Here is a 21,451-nt window from a genome sequence, read left to right as displayed (position 1 = left end):
TGTCCTATAGTTAACCAGTATGTATTTAGGACTGCTTCTAATGTGCACCAAACTTCCATTATTCGATTTTCAAATTGGCAACACTCCTAATTTTCACCGCATGTTTTAAGATTCCAACTGGCACTTTGCAATTGTTACCATGGCTCATGTTTTCTAAATTTATTACATTTTTTAAGAGTTTCTATTTGTCGGTTCGTGAATAGTGTTGGGAAAAGCATCCAGCAATCTTTCTGAATTTTGAAGACTTGCAATCTAATTATTTCTTTTAAACGAGAATACATGAAGAACCTATGGACTTATGTGACGTAAAGAAATACAAATGAAATTATAACAAACTGGTGTTATACGAACACAAAATTATCAGGAAATGTAGCCTGCATGTTGCGCAAACGACAAACAATAAAATATTTTTAATAAATACAACTTTAAAAGAACAGCAGCAATGATAGAAAATATCAAAGAGGCATAATATGACTGTTCCCAAAACATTGCACAACAATTGTATTTCGTTTTTCTTTTTGAAGTGAATTTTCATTTGATTTTTCGTCCCATCTACTATACAAGCTACGTCTTCGGTATTACCTGAATGCAAAGTTGAAGTTGTTTTGTTATGCGATGATTCATGTTAGTAAACGAGTTTTAGAAGCGCAGGTATAGGAAATAAATAATTACATGGATAGTCTTCAAAATTCAGAAAGATTGCTGGATGGTTATCCCAACACTATTCATGAACTGACAAATCGCAACTCTTAAAAATGTAATAAATTTAGAAAACATGAGCCATGGCAACAATTGCAGTGCCAGTTGGAATCTTAAAACATGCGGTGAAAATTAGGAGTGTTGCAAATTTGAAAGATCGAATAATGGAAATTTGGTGCACATTACAATTCTAAATTCATACTGGTTAACTAAAGAACAAAAATAAGCATAGCGTTGGCTTTTTGGGAAAATTTGCTATTAAAATGAGGTGTCACATGCTCTGGTTTTCATTTTTCAAACTTCACTTTAATTCAAAATGGCTGCCGTCAAGGATACCCTTACCGTATCACTTCCCTCTAGGCATAACATGTATTACCGAAGCTTTTATCCACTTATAATCATTAATACGCGGGGTAGCAGCGGAGGTAAGGGACTTTCGCACGTAATAAGTGAACAATTAAATGCCTGTAACTTTTCAACAAATAGGTGTATCTCAAAACTAGTTTTACCATTGTATTTCTGATTAAATTCTAGCCCGAAATTATGTATCATATTACCCTATTGCCTTTTAAAAAACTTGACCTTAATTCAAAATGGCGGATTTCAAGATGGCTGCCGGCAAGGTCATACGTACCATACAACTTCCCCCTAGGCCTTATATGTATCTACATGGTTGTTCTTTCATTAACGCTCCGTTTACTAAGGTTAGTAAGGGACTTCTGCAATAATCTCTAATAACCACATCACAACTCTTAAAAATTATTTAAAAAAATAGAAAATATGCACCATGGCAAAAATTTCTGTCATCACAAATAATACATATATGTCCTCTATCAGCTAGAAAAATTTCATTGAAATCGGAGCCGGACAATTGGGTGATGTCCCTTGTAAGGTAAAGGAGTTATTTGAAAATTTGCTAGACCATAACCAGAGCAACGAACATCAAAACCTCACTACTGGGTATGAAAAATGTAAATCTGTTGAAATTATTTACGTATTTATTAATTTATTGTTTGTTTATCTGTTGCATAAGATCTTAAGATTTATATTTTATTCTTGCTCGAGTGTAAAAAATAAATAAATAAATAAATAAAATAAAATAAAAGATTTTTTCGGAAACAAAATTGTTCCTTTCTATCAAATTTGTTGTTACATGCCTAGGTCGTTAATTAAATTAGAATTTCGGGTCTCTTTCAGCATTGGGGCTATATGAGACATGGACTTCCAGTCTAATGTGGGAACCGAACCACATAAGTTTCCACCGGGAATAAAACCTTATCCTGCTGTACCAAACGCACTATATTAACCATTAAACCTTGAGAATCCATGTTTATTATTTTCAAAAGCCAAGTTCTCTTACAATGTTTTTATGAAGTTTGAGAATGCAGACATGGACTTTTCATTATGAAACTGAAAAGATTCCCTTTTTCAATTTCTGGAGGGTGGCGCGGTGGCTTAGTGGTAGAGTGTTTACCAATGGTGCATGTAATCCCTGTTTCGATTCCCACTAAGTTTGTGGTGCACAACATCGTTACCGTAGGTTTTCTCGGAGTATTCCCGTTTCCTTCCACTTTCTCATTCCACCAATTCTTCCATCATCATTCATTTGCCTTAGTCATAGTCTCCCTTAGCCTACAGGACATAATCGTGAGATGTTAAACTTAAAGGTTTCATTTCATTTCATTTTTCCCCCTATTTCTAAGTTATGCCAATGTTGGTAAAAGTTGCATCTTTATAGACCTTTATTTATTTAGGCAATGTCAAGTAGCGAATTCATATTTTGATCAAAGATAGGACCGTCAAGTAGGGATGGCCAAAAATTTTCGGATCCGGATATCCCGGATCCAGTGAGATCCGGATCCGGATCTTGCCGGATCCGGACCTGGATCCGGATCTCGGATCCGAATCTCAGATCCGGATCTCGGATCTGGGTCCGGATTTCGGACCTGGGTTCGGATCTGGATCCGTTGCAATATTTACATGTTGCACTTTCTGTCGAAGTCTCTTTAGTAAAATGTTTCCAAGTTTGACTTCTTCCCATTTCAGAGTATACTGAATTGTCTGAAAACTGATGTAAAGGTTAACAAATTTTTCTGTTTAGCTCCTCTTCGAAACTTAATGTTAGCTTCACATTGAAAATATTTATTTTATTCTTAGAAAATAAACTTTATTTTCCCATATACAATTTACATAAGGCCCTTCTAATCGCAGGAATACTAAACTAAACAAACTCTTTATTAATAGTAGTTTCTGACTCACTAGAGTCCAACCATCAACAAATGTAATAATGAATATCTTTTACTTGGAAGGTACATACAACAAAAAATATAGACTGGTTGGCGCGGAACAACAATAGATTTTTAAACATACACACGAGAATTTCTGGAGAGCGATATGGTTGTGTTCGTTGTATAACTTTATTACCTAACTTATGGCTTGCCCTTCTGAGGTCGGGAGTTTCTTGAAGGAGTAAATATAAAACAGATTTCTGTTATTTTTTCTTCACCCGCCAGGTTTCTTTAATCATGCATTGCAGGACGTAACCAAAACATATCCATGCATCGTATCATTAAAGCGTTTTGTGTTTTGTATATTAAAATGTTCAAAAATATTTAACATATTCGCATTTGTTCATGTGATCTCTGGTTCAATTCTCGGTGGGAACATATATGGAAAAAATTGAAAACTGAAACAATATGAAAATAGTATTTAAAAGTCAGGAAATTGATATTAAAACTTTAGCTATTTATTGGGACTGTAAGGCTGTAGTTAAATTAACCCACACGTTTCGTGAAGTTATATTACGTCAATATTGTTTATTTACTATAAGCTACCAGATACGTCCTCAGAGGCCACTTTACACTGAAGAAATCAAGAGATGAAAACATTGGAAAAGGAATGGAAGGAAGGTCTCCAGGGCCTTAGTACTAACCTAGCATTTGCCCAGTATAACTGAGGAACAACCCTGGAAAATCCTCAACCAGGATGGCTGGTCTCCGAATTCGAACCCGGTATTCTCCAATTGCGAAGCATGAATCCTAACAAATAGCTTGAGCTCGCTCCGTATTATTATTATTTAATTAACTAATGTTTTAAAATTAGTACCAATTAACCCTACTTTCTTTATTGCTGATGTTATAGTTAATAAACCTACATGAGACATCACTCCCCCATCAAGAAAGAATACTAGAACTGGAATTCAGGAAGCGGGGTTGAAGACATTAATGAAGATGAGGAAACTATGTACGATGCAAAAACTGAGTAATTATGACTTCGTCACAGATATATTCACTTACATACGTCAATTAATATATCTCTGATACAGGGCACTCTTACTTTCTATAGTGGCAGGAAAACGGCCCGCTTTTGTAAACGAACACAGTAAGCATGTGCTATTCGGACCCAATAAGATCCGGATCCGAACCTCAGATCCGGATCTCGGATCTGGATCCGAAATTCGGATCCCGGATCTGGATCCGGATCTCGGATCTGGGTCCGGATCCCGGATCTGGATCCGAATCTCGGATCTCGGATCTTATTGGGTCCGGATCTCGGATCTGGATCCGAAATTCGGATTTCGGATCTGGGTCCGTATCTCGGATCTCAGACTCGGATCTTTATTCGTATCCAAACCTTCATCTCTAATTTTGATAACAAACTTGAATATCTAATATTCGTGAAAAACAATTTCAGGAAGTCCTGACAGTGAAGAAGAAAACAGAAAATTAAGACGAATATTGGCTACTCTATTTGCTTCCCTCAGTCCACTCAAAAGATGGAATGCATACCCTACTTAAGAAAAAAAAAAAGGATCCGGATGAGTTCGGATATCGAATCTAGGTCTGGACCTGGTTCCAGTACCGAAATTCATACCTTGGATTTGAAACATCTAAAACCGGAATACAAAACTCGAATATTTAAAATTCCTCAAGAGAGCTATTTCATTGACTGCTGAGAAAACAAAAGACAATTATTGACTAGTTTTTACGTGTATTTATCTTGCTCAATCTGCTCAAAATATCGAATCAAAAAGATGTAATAATTACTGGGTAATTCACAATATGAGCACCGAGAATAAAGCACGAATTTTGGTGCCTCTTATCTATATTTAAAATTTCGGATTCATACATAGAATCGAGCTGAATACAAGATAAATATTTGATATCTGGAAACCGGAACTTCTGCAAGTACGAAGATTGTTGCCGATGTAATACGAACGGAAAGCACTTGCACTAATTTCGTACTACTTTGGAGAACACTAGAAACTAAATAAGATAAATATTCTTTTTCAGGGATAAGTCGCGCTTTAACATGACTTTTCATGGGTGTTGTGTTCAAATACCAAAATTATAGTGAGGATTTGTTTGAAATACAGATACTTTCATTTCTATTTCCAAATTTAGACCCGGGATCCGAAACCAGATCCGGATTTCAGATTTGGTTCAGAGTTCGCACGGAGTAGATTACTTAGTGTTGCATCCAGGTAAAGCGGTACGCGGGTGGGTATATGATGTGTATGGACTGGATCGATAGTTGTTAATTCACGTAGTTTCTTTAACAACTCACGTTTCGTCGTGGCTATATGCAGTGCCGTGCCATGGAAAATCAGCGCCCGGGGCGAGAGTATACGACGGCGTCCCCATACATATATTCCAAGCAAGTATTCCTTTTTTTCTCCCTAATTTTGCGTCTCCCTGCTTCGGAGCCCCGGGCTGTTGCCCCGCTCGCCTCTTCACAGGACGGTACTGGCTATATGGTTAGTGTTATCTTCCGTTGTGAGAAGGAGGCTAAAAAAGGAGCGTTAAGCTGAAAGCAAACATTACTAATGTTAGGCTAATAGCAAAAAACCTGTACTTCCGTCAGACATTGTATTCGAAACTCGGCTAAAAGTAGAATAGATATTTAATTTCGAGATTTAGCGATAAAAAGAGAAATATATGGGTACGTTTAAGTTTACTATTATATTAATATAATAAGTAATTCCATATTTTGGTGTTTGAAATATCTTGAAGTAATACAGATATTTAAGTTATTAGTAGATGTAACTTTGGCTAACATAAAGTACACATTTTTTTCTTCCCAAGTATCTTATTACAAATTGTATATTACAAACCCCAATAGAAAAAAAATTGTTTCATAAATCTGATTCTTATTGAAAGTTGTACAAAAAGACCAAAGGTGATTTCACTCGAACTTTAGTTTTACCTATGAGAAACGAAAAATCACGAATCTATGATACACACAAATTATTAATCTTCATATTATATGTCTTAAAATCAACTTTCCAATGTATCAGTTAGAGAACATAACCTATTTTTCTACCATGGGGGCACGGTGGCTTAGTGGTAGAGCGCTCACCTCTTGTTCCAGGGATCTCTGGTTCGATCCCAGGCCAAGCGAGTTCGTGATGGACGACATAGTGTTCGTGCGTTTTCTTGGGGTTCTCCCGTTTCTTCACACTTTTTTCTAATTTCAGCGATTCTTTCATCATCATTCACTTGCAATTCATTCGTTTCGGTTAGCCCTCACTGCACAGCTGTGGAGCGCTACACTAAAACTTTCCTATCATTTCATTTCTGATATGTATATATACGTATATATTCATATAACAATAGTGCGTATTTATTTGAAATAGAGATTTCATGACTTGTATTTATGAAGTTTTATGGTATTTTACTTACAGCCACTCGAAAAGAAATTTCATTTTCATTTCTGCAAATTCCTTTCATGATAGCTCCACAATAGCTTCATTTAATTTTAATTCATATAACTAAAATTTAAGAAGCAATAAATCCTACTTTGTCTTTCTCTCTGAATTGCATTCACTAGTCCCATTCACATCTTATTACACTTTTCACAACATTGTAAAAATCAAAGAATAACATTAAAATTTGTTTAGTATTTTGTGAATGACAGAAAATTGTGCAATTAATAAGTTATTGTTTCCGAGATACTGTTTGTTGTTTAACAGTTCATCGCCTAAACGAATGACCATATTTGCAGGTGTATTTAGAGAAAATGATAAATATATAGACAATATAAAATATTTATTAATAAAATACTGCAAGAACTAGAAAATTACACAGATTCGTTATAACGTTGATCTTTAATTTGTCTAATATTTTGAAAAATGTAGAGAAAAAAGAGTTAAGCTAGACAGCACCCTTTTACCCTGAGGTAAGCAATGCATAATAGAAAATTACTCTAGTTATTCCTAGGTATATTGTCCACAAATAAATTCGTATTCCTAAAGTATGTAAAACACAATACATTCAAACATTTTACAATACAATACACAATATATAAAACAATCATCAAAGTTTTATTTAGCCCTATGTTTCTGGTTTTTTTTTTTTTTTTTTTTAGATTTTAGAATGCATTTAACACTTAAGCTTTCAGATGATTAATTTTCTTATTTAATCCAAACTTTCTATATGCATAAAACACACAAAGTAAACCTTCTGAATAAATATTTTTATGTTGCTTTATAATAATCTATATATATAAAAGAGAACGTACAAATCCTTTGTCCGCTCATCACGCTAATACGGCTGAACCAATTTCTTTTATTTTTGGGGGGTTATTAGGATTTGGACCCCAGATGGTTTTTATCATATCACTTTAATTTTCAATTACCAGTGTCTTGAGATAATTGACCATTCAGGTGTCCATTACGTACAAATCCTTTGTTAGTTCATCATAGGTATAAAAATAAACGTATTTATATGCAACCCGCATGACCGTGTCACTTGGCGGGTTAACATAAATGACAGGCGTTATAATGGTTTTTATCATATCACTTGAAAGCGAAAAAGTAAAAATTATCTAAGTAACAAAGTTTATTGCGTTCGGGGGTGACCGCAGCGAAGCGGGGCGGGTTAACATAAATGACAGGCGATATAATGTTAACATTTACTGCAATCTTCTATGGTTTTTATCATATCACTTGAAAGCGAAAAAGTAAAAATTATCTAAGTAACAAAGTTTATTGCGTTCCGGGGTGACCGCAGCGAAGCGGGGTGAACGCTGCTAGTATAGTATAGAAAGACAAGAACAATTATTTCGGATCTGGTCCACCCAAACCATATAATCATATTATTTATAGGACTTCTCCGCAGTGATTGGATTGCCGAGAATTAAAATGAAGTCAACTACACCATTTAACGAGATCAAGACATGGCATTGAAATATCCTAGGATCGAATCCTTGGTCCTTCCAAGTGCTTTGTTTTTCTTTCTTGCATATCAGTACATGTTGTAACATTTATTTCACATCTAATATATTCTAGAATATTTTTTGAGTTTTGTGAACTGTTACCTTTCCACTTGATTTACGTTACCTATCCATGTATAGTTACTAAATCGAGCGTGGAATAGGTATATTGTATAATGAATATGAAAGTTTTCCAAATAAACATAAGTGAGAGCAAAAAATTTGATAAAAAAGGTAAAAGAACTTAAAGGCTGATTATGCATATCGTGAAATAATATCTCTAGATAAATACTAAACAACAACAAAAATAAACAAAAAAGAAGAAACTTCGTGAACCATGATCCAAAACAAAATAATCTCCCTCCCTCCAAAGCGCCTCCATCCATATGATACCGCTTCGACCATTGAACTTCTGAAGAGAAGAACCTGGAAAGTTCGATTTGTTAACCGTACATTTTTAATTTTATTTTATTTTTGTTAGATGGTCGAAGAGTCTTCCAAACTTATGAATGGACGAGATAGAGGTTAATAAGTATCATATCATCTTTTTTTTTTTTTTTTTTAATAGAAGAGAAACGAACAGGAATACACACTCACTACTAGTGACAAGACAATAGTACACAAAAAAGTGACCAAAAAACCTATTTACTATTTTAAAAGATAATAATAATAATAATAAAGAAATATTTCTCCTAGATTTAAGGTTACATTCTTCATTCTTCGTAGCCAAACATGTAAATTAGGAAGAAACTCATGCATCTTTCAGATTTTTATTTAGAAAAAATAATTTATCGGCATGTTCAGGTGTAAGGCGACTTCTGTTGGCTGAAATAACCATTCCAGCAGTTGAGAAAACTCTCTCCGCTGGAACAGATGTTGCTGGGATAAGCAGATACTTTTTAGCTAATTTCCCTAAGTTTGGAAAGCGTTTAGAATTTTGTCGCCACCATTCCAATGGACAGCGTGATGTGGGTAAAACAGGGTCAGTTAAATAAAGTTTAATTTCATCATCTACACTTGATTTTGTAGATTGCTCGTACTCCTCTCCCAATAAAAGATTAATCGCTGATTCCATATCAGTTTTTCTGTCGTCAGAGGAAGAACTATTGTCGCGAGACTCATTTTCGGTTATTTGCTGCAATTTACTCTTTATTTCACTTTCAACTAGCATTTTATAGATGTCTTCAAAAAATATTAACTTTTTGTATCGCGGATCAAGAAATGCAGCTATTGCATACAGTGATTTGCATAAATAATTTGGATTTTTCAAACCTAAACGATCTTCTAAATTGGTTTTGATTGTTTTTTTCATTGCAACAATCACATTTTCTTTTCCCTCACTTACGTTCTCTCTCTCATTTTCCTTTACAGATAAGTGTTTATTAACCAAAGCAAAAGCAACAGGGAGCACGACGGAAAGTGTTGTGTGTTGTTCACTACATAAAACGGTTGTTGCAATTTGCACCGGTTTCAGTTGGGTTACTAATTGTTCCATTAATTCCCATTTATCTTCTGTAATTTCTAAAGATCTATATTGTCTAGGTTTTGTTATTTCCCTGTCTGTGAGAACATCTGTAATAGCTCTCCTTTGTTCTATTAATCTTTGCATCATTTCAAACGCGCTATTCCATCGTGTTTGTGTGTGTTGGATAAGTTTGTGACGCGGTAAATTTAGAGCTTCTTGTCTATTAAGAAGTTCTTTGGTAGCAATTGTGCTGTGTCTAAAGTGGTTTACAACTCTACTTGCTAACAATAAAATATCAGCAATTTCAGTGGTCTCCAGCCCTTTGTTAACAGAGAGCTGGAGAGTATGAGCAAAACATCTTATACTTTCAAATGGAAGCATATCAAGGGCGGCAACAATATTACTCGCGTTATCGTGAACAATCCCAATAACTTTTGAATGAATATTCCATTCTTCACATACTGAGAGAATATAACCTGCGAGATTTTCTGAAGTGTGTCGTGCTTCAATATCCACCGTCTCGAAGACATGACTACGGAGAACAAAATCCTCTGTTAAGTGATGGGCCGTGATGGTTACGTACGACTGAGATGCTCTTGATGACCAACAATCAAATGTTGGAGCTACAGTGGCAGTTTTGTTTACCTCATCTTTAACACTATTTTTTACAGTTTCATAAAGTCGTTCAATTCTCCTGGTTGCCGACTGACGCGATAAAATATGATAATTTGGTTCAATTTCCGAAATAAGTTCACGAAACCCTACACCTTCGACAACAGAAATTGGCATGAGATCTAACACAATCATCCGAGCAATTTTCAGATCGATTGTATCAGACCGCGTTGGTGGACATGGCCTTGTATCCTTGATCAATCCCATGAGTGTAGTTTGTTTGAGAGATGTTTTACGTCGCTTTGGCGTGCCAGATGTAGAAGTTTCTGGTGCTCTTTCGGTCTCTACATGGATTTCTTTCCCCCTTTCTCCTGAACTTGTACGCTGGATTGTACTTGTTGATGGTCCTTGAGGTGGTTCAGGTTCACTAAAAAAAAAAATTAAAAAAAGTTATCAAACTTATTTCACATTAGGAAGAGAAAACGGTGACTCTGTGGTAACAAGCATTCAAATCTAGTACGAAGGTCCCTGGTTCAATCCCAAGCAATATCAGTTTGTGATGGACAACAATCATGACATGAATTTCCTCGTGGGTTTCAGTTTCCTACCACATTCTCACATCACCAATACTTCCTTAATCATTTACTTTCAAAGTCATCCGTCTTCTTTAAACCTACAAGACATAATGCGGGATGTTAAACTAAAAGGTTTCATTACACACTGAAGCAGTACTACTTACGTATTTTAGATCAAAAATAATTACTATTTGAGTACGAAGGACTTTTTTTTTTAATGTCTTGAAACCGGAAGTAGAGGTGATTCGTTTGCCGCACGTACTTGTATATATAACTACCCCGCACTACCCCGCAAATTGAAATGGGGTTTGAACGCTTAAATAAATATTTTTTTTTTCGTAAGTTTTAAGATCAATATTACATTAAGTTTTTCTATTAAGGGTCTATTCACACTATGGGCTAATTTACATTTGAAATGATGCTTTTATGTTCTAATTTCCTATTATAGTTATGAGGCAGTTTTATCTTAAATTCTCGCTCACGTTTTCTCACCAAAGAGTATGAAGCGTTTCATTAAGTATATCACTCACATTCTTAGTTGATGTGTGATATACTTAATGAAACGCTTCATACTCTTTGGTGAGAAAACGTGAGCGAGAATTTAAGATAAAACTGCCTCATAACTATAATAGGAAATTAGAACATAAAAGCATCATTTCAATATATAAAACTCTGTGATATAAAACTCAAAACTTTCCACTTCTTTTAAAGATAAGGATCAGTCGTTACGGACTAAATTAACCCACAAACGCCCAAGACCAGTTTTATTCGTTAGCAACTGCCTTGAACAATACCGTGTTACATCGAAAACCTGAGAGGAAAACTGAACGAAATTCGTACAACAAGAGAACGGGTAGTATGCCTGAAGTGGAACAACGGTGGTTTGGCTAAATGAATGATATAGCCCGTGTAACGTAGTGAGAAATAAAGTGGGTCACTGGTGGCACAAGGGGCGTTTGTGGGTTAAAGTAAAGTTTATCATGATTCACGTTAGCTATAGCAGTTAAAACATACTAGGAGATAAAGTGAGGCACAGTGGGTCAGTTCTAGAGCTTTACCCCTTACTCTAAAGGCTGTAGGCTCGATCGCACACCATGTAGGTTTTTGGTGGTGGACGCGTTGTGCCGATGGATTTTCTCAGAGTTTTCCCTTTTCCTCACAGTTTCCGTTCCCACCAATTGTTGCACAACCATTCATTTACAATTATTAGTAGTCTCGTTTAACCTATAGGGCATAATCGTAGACTTAAAATAAAAAAAAAAAAAATATTTCAATATCATGCTAGCCAATACAATCATGTATTCACTAGATTATAATTCTAATGGTAAGAAAAATTTGTTAAGTGATTTTTTTCTTTTTCTTTTTATCTTTGTGTTTGTTTATCTGTTTAAGTCAAAGGAATGATGATGAAATGAAAAAGTGCATGGAATATAGAGAGAATCGAGAAAGCCTATACATATACCGTTATCCACAATAGACTGAAATGAATCAGAGACTCCTAGTGCCAGAGATGAGCGATCTATATATACTAAGTCACTCAAAAGAAAATAAAAAGAAAGAAAAACTCAATCAAAATGACATATAGTAATGAGTTTACTCAATTATGTATTGTTGTATGATACTATGAGTACGGTGTTCAGGGGCGGATCCAGGACCGACTTCTGGGGGGGGGGCGGTGAGTTGTCATACTGCTATTTTTAAGGGCTCCAAACTTGATTGGCTTTATTTATATATATAAAATAAGAAAGTTTCCTCTTCTGGGGGGAGCAATCGCCCCGATCGCCACCCCTGGATCCGCCCCTGACGGGGTTTGTCTGTCACTGTCGGTTTCTTTCATTTCCAACTTTATTTACTTTTTCATGGGATTACAAAAAAGAATTATATGTAAGTAGTCGTGCTTTTAATGGTAAAATACGCAGTTTCTATGGTTTGAAATGGAGTACATCTGACAAAAAGTACAGATAAATGTGAACGACAGTTGAATCATGTAAGGAATTTGCATTTTGTGTAACTATACTCCTAAAAATTTAATTCAATAATTTAGTTAAACGTTTGAGGTACGTATATATAGCCAATATATTTTTGTAGTTTATAGTATTCAGTGTACTGGAACATGTTCCAAGTTAATTTACAAACAAAGGTTGGGTTTGTGTGGTCGGAGTACTTAATAAATACAGTCAGTAGCGTAACTTGAAAGAAATTAAATGAAATCTTTGACTTTTACGTCCCACGGTTATGCCGGCTAGGTTAAAGGAGGAAGTGATGAGAAATGAATGAAATGAAGAAAGTGGGAGGAAACGAGAGAATCTCGAGGAAATCCGCGCATACGGTGTTTGACCACCACAAAGTTTACTTGGCGCGAGCTGGGATCGAACCACGGACCCCATGCACCAGAGGTGAACGCTCTACCACTGAGCCAGCATGAGTGCAGTTATTCAGTAAGATATACACACAATACGTTTCGCTTAAGTGAGAAGCGATTAATTCTCCGAAATGAACAACTAAAATTAAATTGATTATCTCAAAAGTTGTTAAAGAGTTCGACGCCACGTGAAATCTACGTTTATTTATTTATTTATTTTAAGAAGAAACGTATTCTTTATAAATCGTCCAAAATATTCGCACCATCGGCTAAGAAGACGAATGTGTTCCTCAGATATTTACCAAGGAACTGGATTTGTTATTATATTCTATATAAAAAACAAGATTCGATTTGGCAAACACATAAAAGAAATAAATAAAAGGAAAACAGAACTCCGATCAATATAATAAAAGCAAGTTATTACTTTTAAATCCGAAATATTAAATTAGTGATAGAAGGTTGTAGTGTTCCACATTGATATTTTTTACTAAAATGTCATAGTAGCATTAAGTGAGTGGTATGTTTATGTAAAAACTATCCGTAATTTTAACACGTTACCTACGACCCTCTTCACAATGACTACTGCAGTGAGCTGTACAGGTAAGTAGCATATTACGTTTTTCATTTTTCGGCAGACAGCAATTACTAGAGAACACCAAGAACCCACTGTAGTAAGGTGTAAATTAAAATATTAAATTACAGACTACCTTACAAGGGAAGCCATGTAAGAGCTTCACATAAATCAGTGACAAACAGAGAGGAGTCCGGTTCGACTGTTCCGAAAAAAAAAAAAAACTTACAGAGTATTTGTATTGAAAGTAACACATATGGAAAAGTAACACAAGTTAACTAAACTCAGAGGTTTTTAAGAAATGTGTAAATATAACAGTTCTTGTTTAGAAATGAAATAAGTTTAACGTCCCACGTTATGCCCGTTAGGCTAAGGGAGACGATGATTTGGACAAGTGAGTGATGATGGAAGAATTGGTGGAATGAAATGTGAGAGGAAACAAGAGTGCCCCGAGAAAATCCAGACACGATATTGTCCACTACAAACTTACTTGGTCATGATCGAACCAGAGACCCCAAGTACCTGAGGCAAACTCTGTACCACTTTTTAAACTTGATTAACTACTTATTACTATGACTTACTTCATTTTTACTCTTTTTTCCAGTAACATAACGACAGGGACATTAACACAGAAACAGCTCCTTCGTGGCTAAGCGGTGCACGAAGGCGTGGGAGACCCGGGTTTGATTCCCGGCGGGAGATCATGTGGTTCGGATTTCACGTTAAGCAGTAGGTCCACGTCTTATATTGTCTCCCTGCTGAATGGGGCGTTAAACTCAAAATCAACTCAACGAACAGAAACATCGAGGACAGTTAAAATTTCAAAGGCTCTCCAACCGCGAATCGACCCGGTACACTAAAGGCAAATGTGCTAGCCGCTACACCAGCGGGGAGGGCTTACTGAGCCACTATGCTCCCCAGTCCTTGTTTAGAGTAATATACCAATTTTGAACTTCAGGGTCCTTTTTCGCATGCTACTTGTTTCATAAAAGTCCGTATTTGCAATTCTGGAATTCGTGATAATGACAGCCACCCAACATAGGGTATAAGAGTCATAATAATTTGATTTCTTGGCTTACTCTTACTTAAAAACGTTATAACTAATTTCCCTTGTCTTTCTTTGATATGAGAAACAGTCCAATTCTACAGAGAAAATCAACTAGGGGAGAAGGTTTACCTTTTCGTTCTGAGAGGAAACAATCGGACTAAGTAAAACCAAAAAAGAAAAAGAAAAAGAAAAAGAAGCACTTTTGATGCCATAATGGAAGATAGTCTATAGCTTCTTTTGTGGGGCTCTACGTTATCTGCACATACCATCTATATCATATCATCTATTTAAATATGTTAACAATATGTTTACCTTAGCCCATCTGTGCCTTCAAGAGAGAGCACTAAAGAACTATCAATGATTTTTCAGGAACACGTCCAATACTTTCATACAATGATGTTACGTTGCAGCTATTATTATTGCAGCTTGTGGAAGCTCTACAAGATACAGTCTTCCTGCCTGTAATACTTTTCTGGCAGTTTCGTCATCAATTTAGTGATTGGTAATACGTAATGACCATGACCTGATGGACCGTAATGCTCGGAGGGATGGGCAAGCGGGTATTCCCCACCCCTCAGTTTTGAAAACTATGTACTTGTATTTACGGGAATTAAAAAAAAATGCAATATTAACTAATTAACACTTAGATTGAGGTTTGCCAAACACTGGTAAATTTTGCCTTTCCCTAAATTTTTTATTTGTGGGTGTCCATGGTAATGTCTGCATGGTATGAATTTCATCCCCTTCCGTTATTAAATTGCATTTTTCTATAATTTTTCAGCAGTATAGTGTGGTTGTAGTAAATGCTCCTATATTTTTCGCTCTTTATTTTAAATAATATATGATTTTTTACGAATTACTCTGCGTTGTGATTATTATGCGATTAATAATAAAAATAAATCTTTTCATCTTCCCTCTTGCTTTCTAAGTAGCTCTCTCTCCCTACATACATACACACATACGTTGTATTTATAAAGAAACATGATTGTAAAAGACACTTACCTTGGTTTGTCCAGGGTTTCTTCTTCCATAAGTACATCGTCTTCGAATGATGGAACTTTTTCCGGATTCACTGATATTGTAGGATGCTGGCCTTTTAAATGTTTCCATAATACACTTGTGCTACCTTTGTTCTTTATTTTAACCTTGCAATATTTACATATTGCACTTTCTGTGGAAATCTCTTTAGTAAAATGCTTCCAAATTTGACTTCTTCCCATTTCAGAGTATAGCGAACTTAACCGCCTGAAAGAGCTGATGTAAATGGTAACAAATTCTTCTATTCAGACCCTCTTCCAAAACTTGATGTTAGCTTCACATTCAAAACAATTATTTTATTCTTAGAAAATAAACTTCACTATTCTCTCATAAACAAATGAAAGATCTCTTAGATAAGACCCTTCGAATCGCAAGAATACTAGACAAAACAAACTTTATTTATTTTAGTTTCTAACTCACTTTAGTCCAACCATCAACAAATTTAATAATGAATGCCTTTCACTTCGAAGGTATAACAAAAAATATAGACTGGTTGATATGGCACCAGAGTAGATTTTTAAACATACACAAGAGAATTTCTGGATAGCGATATGGTTGTGTAGTATATGTATATTATTAGGTAAAAAAAAAAAGTATGTGTTGTATGATATTTATCACCTATTATGGTTTGCCCTTCTGAAGTCGAGGGTTTGTTGAAGGAGTAAATAAAAAAAAATATTTCTTTCTGTTGATCTTTCCTTCACCCTCCAGGTTTTTTCTAATATACGTTGTAGGACGTAACCAACACATATTCATGTATCGTATCATTGATGTGTTTTGTATTTTGTATATTAAAATGTTCAAAAATACTTAACACATTCGAATGTGATCTCAGGTTCAATTTTCGGTGGAGACATACATGAGACAATTGGGAGCTAAAACAATATGAAAACATTATTTAAAAGTCAGGAAATTGATATCAAACCTTAATCAATCTGTTAGGGCCGTAAGGCTGTAGTTAAATTAACCCAAACTTTCATCAAGATATGCACGTCATTATGACAAGATATTATGTCATTATTGTTTATTTACTATAAGCTACCAGATACATCCTCAGATGCTATTTTACACTGTAGTAATCAACAGATGAAAACAACATTGGAAAAGGAAGTGGAAGGAAGGTTTCCAGAGCCTTAGATTAAGGTACTATCCCAGCATTTGCCTAGTGTAATTAAGGAAGAACCCTTTAAAATCCTCAGTCAGGATGGCCGGTCTCCGGATTTGAACCCGGTATCACCCAATTGCGAAGCAAGAATCCTGTAAGGCCCGGTTTTGTAAACGGGCACACTAAGCACGTGCCCATGGGCGCAACATCCGTTCAAAGAAACATAGGTAAAACTAGAAAAAAAAACGGAAAACGAGGGGGAAATAAAACGCCCTTCAACTAAAAGAATGCTAAAAATAACTAAATTTAGAGCTACGAAAGATGAATTTTATTGAAAATAATGTTTTTCATAATGATTAATTGTGCTAATTATGAACATGAATTAGAAAGAAAACAAGTAGTGCTGAGTTCCGCAAACCAATTGAAAAGAAAATGTTGAATAAAATGTAACAAAAAAAAAAAAAACAAACGGAATTTAAGATAATTAAAACAAATTAACTCCTGGCGTAACAGTCTTTTAGGATTTGGACCTACCAGCGGGCTTATATTCCAAATGGGGATGTGTGGTCAGCGCCACGACACCCTAATGCCGGCTTTCTAGACTGGAGTCCGCTACCTCTTACTTAAGATAACTCCCCAATTTTCCTCACGATGGACATCGAAATTGTTGAGTGCCTCTCCGGAAATTGAACCCATGACCATGGGCACCGAAGGCACGCCCTAACCACTGTTTTTTATATATAAAAAGGTAACCGCTTTTTATCAGGTTGTTTAACCTGTTGAACGCTTTGCACAGATTACACTGTAACCATTATGACACAACACAGACATAGAAGTAAACGAGGGCAGTTAAAAACACCTATGCCCAAAGCGGGATTTGAATCCAAGACATTCACAGCAAACAATCCACAGCCTAATGCAGCAGACCACTCGACTATGACTGTCGGGTTTCCTCGGCTAATCCGTAGTACATTTAAAGTAACTGATTATTTTAAAAGTTGCTCCTAAATACTGACAATCTAAGTCTTATGCATCAAGTATTTCCTGCGATAATACCATACACTCTCCGTTTTCTATAGACGAAAAGCTATAGTTACCCACATTATCTAATACAGAAATAAGTTCTGATTCTCTAATAGCTGCTAATGGTGATATTCAAGGCTCACCGAAGCATGCTCCCAAACCCAAACTGAGATATTGATGTCACTGGAACCCCTGAAAAGTCATTGTGGGTAACTGAATTGCCCACTTGTTAGGATGAAGGGCGATGGTGATGTGAAATGCGGGGCTGTCAGAGGTACTACTTATGATAATTGGATTTATAATATTCTATGTTGCCGTAAACCCTCTTCAAGAAGATAACTGTTAATCTTAGCTTTGAAAATGTTACATAAGGAGTTTTATTGCTATCATTAGGTTGCATTAGAAATTATCAGATTTATTTTAACGCATAACTTTCACATCTCTTCTGATTTACGAATATTTAAATCGCGATTATCCCCTTAAGGTCAATTAGTGATATTTTAAATCATTTCGAACCAACTTTATATATGGTTAATCTTGTTATATGGAAATAATTGAGACCAGAAGCAGTCTACAGGCTAAGTCCAAAAGAATCTTGGCCGGCCTCCTAATAAACCACGTCTTTCAGCAAGGTGAATTGTGGCAATCCGATACCCACATGAGGAAATCTTCGGTTCAGTGTGAAAGCTTCCATAGGAACCAGCACTCTAATAAAGTGGAATGTGCTTTGCTAAATTTTATTCAATGTGAAAATACCTAACTTTATTGCTAAAAAGAAAAGGCCTTTATTTCAAACAAGTCATCATTACAGTTTTCTTATTTGAACACAACACTCATGAAAAGTCATGTTAAAGCGCAACTTGCCCCTGAAAAAGAATACTTATCTGTTTTTAGTTTCTCGTGTTCCCCAAAAGTACATGCGGAATTAGTACAAGTGCCTTCCGCTCGCATTACCTAGGTACAAACGGCTACGATCTTGGTACTAGCACATGTTTCGGTTTCTAGATCTCAAATATTTATCTTTCAGCCTGATTCTATGTATGAATCCGAAATTTCGAATCTAGATAAGGGACACGAAAATTCATTTTTATTCTTGGTGCTTATATTGTGATTTACTAAATAATTATTAAATTTAATTGTAAGGTATACATTTGATATTTTGAACAGAATGAGCAAGATAAATATGAGTAAAAACTAGTCAATACTTGTCTTAACTGTTTATATTTTCTTAACTGTCAATGAAATAGGTGTATTGAGGAATTTTAAATATTTGAGTCTTGTATTCCGGTTTCAAATATAAATGTGTATTTCATCTCGGTCCTGCAACTGGGTGGACCTAGATTCGACATTCGAACTCTCATCCGGATCAAATCAGATTTTTTTTTAGTAAGGCAAGCATTTGATCTTTAGTGTAGAATGAAGGAGACAAATAGACTTGTCAATATCGTCTTAATTTTCTGTTTTCTTCTTCACTATCAGGACTTCGTGAAATTACTTTCGGCGAATTTTAGATATCACAATTTGGGTAGGATGTGGGTTTGGATAAGAATCAAGATCTGAGATCCGGATTTCGGATCCAGATACGAATTTCGAACCCAGATCCGAGATCCGAAACCAGATCCGAGATTCGAGATCCGGATCCAGATCCGAGATTCGAGATCCGGATCCAGATTCGAGATTCGGATTCAGATTCGAGATCCGGATCCGGATCCAGATCCGAAATCCGAGATCCGGATCCAGATCCGAGATCCGGATCCGGCCATCCCTACCGTCAAGCCGAAGTAGAGGGAGGCAGAAGATGACGTGAAAAAATTAAATGAAATATTTAAGTTTAACATTCCACGATTAGCAAGGGCGCCGATTTTTCTGTAATTTGGGGAGGGAGGGCTCATTGAGATGCAGAAGGTATATATATATATATATATATATATATATATATATATATATATATATATATATATATAGATAGATAGATAGATAGATAGATAGATAGGTAGATAGATAGATAGATAGATAGATAGATAGATAGATAGATAGATAGATAGATAGATAGATAGATAGATAGATAGATATAGATATATATCTGAAGATTTATAGACAAATTGCACCCTAATTATCCCAAATATAGTATATTCATAAATACATTAGGGGAGTCCACATGAGCTTTGAGAGGCCCGTGCTCTTAGCCCCCAGGATCGGCGCCCTTGATGATTATCCCCGTTAGTCTAAGGGAAACAAATGATAAATACAAATGAATGATGATGGAAGAATTGCTAAAATAAAAGTGTTGGAACAAACGGAAGTACCACAAGAAAACCCACGGACACGATGATGTCCAAAACTACCTTAGCCAGGTGTCGAAGCAGGAACTCCACGCACCGGAAGTAAGCGCTCTCCCTCTAAGTCATCATGTACCATGAGAGAATGTGGAGAGAGAAGCCTTAGTGCATGGACGGTGTGTCTCACTTAATCAAAACGTTGGAGAGTCATTTGTCTAGCACGTTCTGGGGTGAGTATTTCTGGTCCAATCTGATTGGCGAATCAGTGGAAAGTTATTCTAGATGCAATTTGATTGACTGATCACTTTCAAATCTTTGCTTCATATTTTTTTATGAGTTTCAAAACTTTTGCTTAACATTTTTCAATCATTTAATTTTAAAGTTCAATTTTAAATTTTTAGTTTTAACATTTTTGTTTAAAACTTTTATTTTGAAATTTTTTTTAGTTTGATTTTTTTAATTTGAAAATTTTGTTTTAACTTTTCCATCGCTGTTTTATTTTTGATTAAACACTTTTTTAACTAAAATTTTCAAAGTTGAAAATGTTTGTACACTATGAAGCTTTGTTCCATATTTCACAGTTTCTTCCTTCGACTCCTCTAAGCTTGGTTGTCCTCTCCTGTAATCAATATGCGGATAATCTGAAGACTGAATGTCAATGCGAAGAGGTAAGGTGTGGACTGTTGCGTATGCAAGCTCAGTTTTTGACAAGAGACCTACCAGTAATGGCAGAATGCGTATGATGATGATGATGATGAGTGTATAAACTTCATATATAAATATTTATTTTATTATTAACCACTGCGCATCAATCGCATCTTTCTAGTCATGTCTCTGTAGTTCAGACATTTGTCCCGAATAAATTCCTACGTTATAATGCCGGCTTTATATTTGGGTAGACCTATTAGTATCAGCTTATCATTTGTGTTTTATTATTATTATTATTATTATTATTATTATTATTATTATTATTATTATTATTATTATTATTATTATTATTATTATTATTATTATTTTTATTATCATCCTAGGACATGGTAACACAGTGGCAGGGTGATTATTTATTGCGCGAGAGGTACTTGCTACGAATCCAGGCCATGTCACTCTGTGGTGCACAACACTGTGCTCGTGGATTTTTTCGGGAGTTCACTTCTCTCCTTCCAAGTTCTCGTTCTACCCCCAATCACTGCATAATCACACACTTTTATTAATCATCCATCTTTTATAGCCTACAGCGAACAATCGTAGGATATAAAACTTTATTTTATTGTTTTTAATATAATTGGGTTGGTGTCATCGGCAGTGACGGTGTATGAGAAAAGACCTGTAGTTTAAAGTAAGAACTTAACCACGGTAATGCATTCAGTAGTCGTTCACTTTGAATCCAACTCCGAACTCCATACACCAAAGGCACATGCACTTGACACTCATCAGCGATGAGAGATTTATTATTATTATTATT

General features: G+C 35.4%; 1 protein-coding gene across 1 annotated transcript; it reads right to left on the bottom strand.

Moving 5' to 3' along the window:
• Window positions 1-8,662: 8,662 nt before the first annotated feature.
• LOC145672583 (E3 SUMO-protein ligase ZBED1-like) lies at window positions 8,663-15,575 on the bottom strand. Its single transcript, XM_081741743.1, has 2 exons — window positions 15,547-15,575; window positions 8,663-10,415 (listed from the first exon to the last, which is right to left on the bottom strand). Exons 1-2 carry the CDS (start codon window positions 15,573-15,575, stop codon window positions 8,663-8,665), a joined length of 1,782 nt encoding a protein of 593 aa, XP_081597869.1.
• Window positions 15,576-21,451: the final 5,876 nt, after the last annotated feature.

This window comes from Thermobia domestica, chromosome 16, assembly GCF_964235325.1.
Source record: "Thermobia domestica chromosome 16, izTheDome1.hap1.1, whole genome shotgun sequence".
Lineage (NCBI taxonomy): Eukaryota > Metazoa > Arthropoda > Insecta > Zygentoma > Lepismatidae > Thermobia > Thermobia domestica.
The sequence above is the reverse complement of the archived record's forward strand: the minus strand, read 5'-3'. Positions and strand labels throughout refer to the sequence as shown.

Bases quoted from the DNA above. Each gene is read 5' to 3' on its own strand.
- LOC145672583 (XM_081741743.1), bottom strand. From the start codon at position 15,575: ATGGAAGAAGAAACCCTGGACAAACCAAG. The intron at 10,416-15,546 runs GTAAGTGTCTTT...TTTTTTTTTTAG, and splicing joins GAAACCCTGGACAAACCAAG to TGAACCTGAACCACCTCAAG.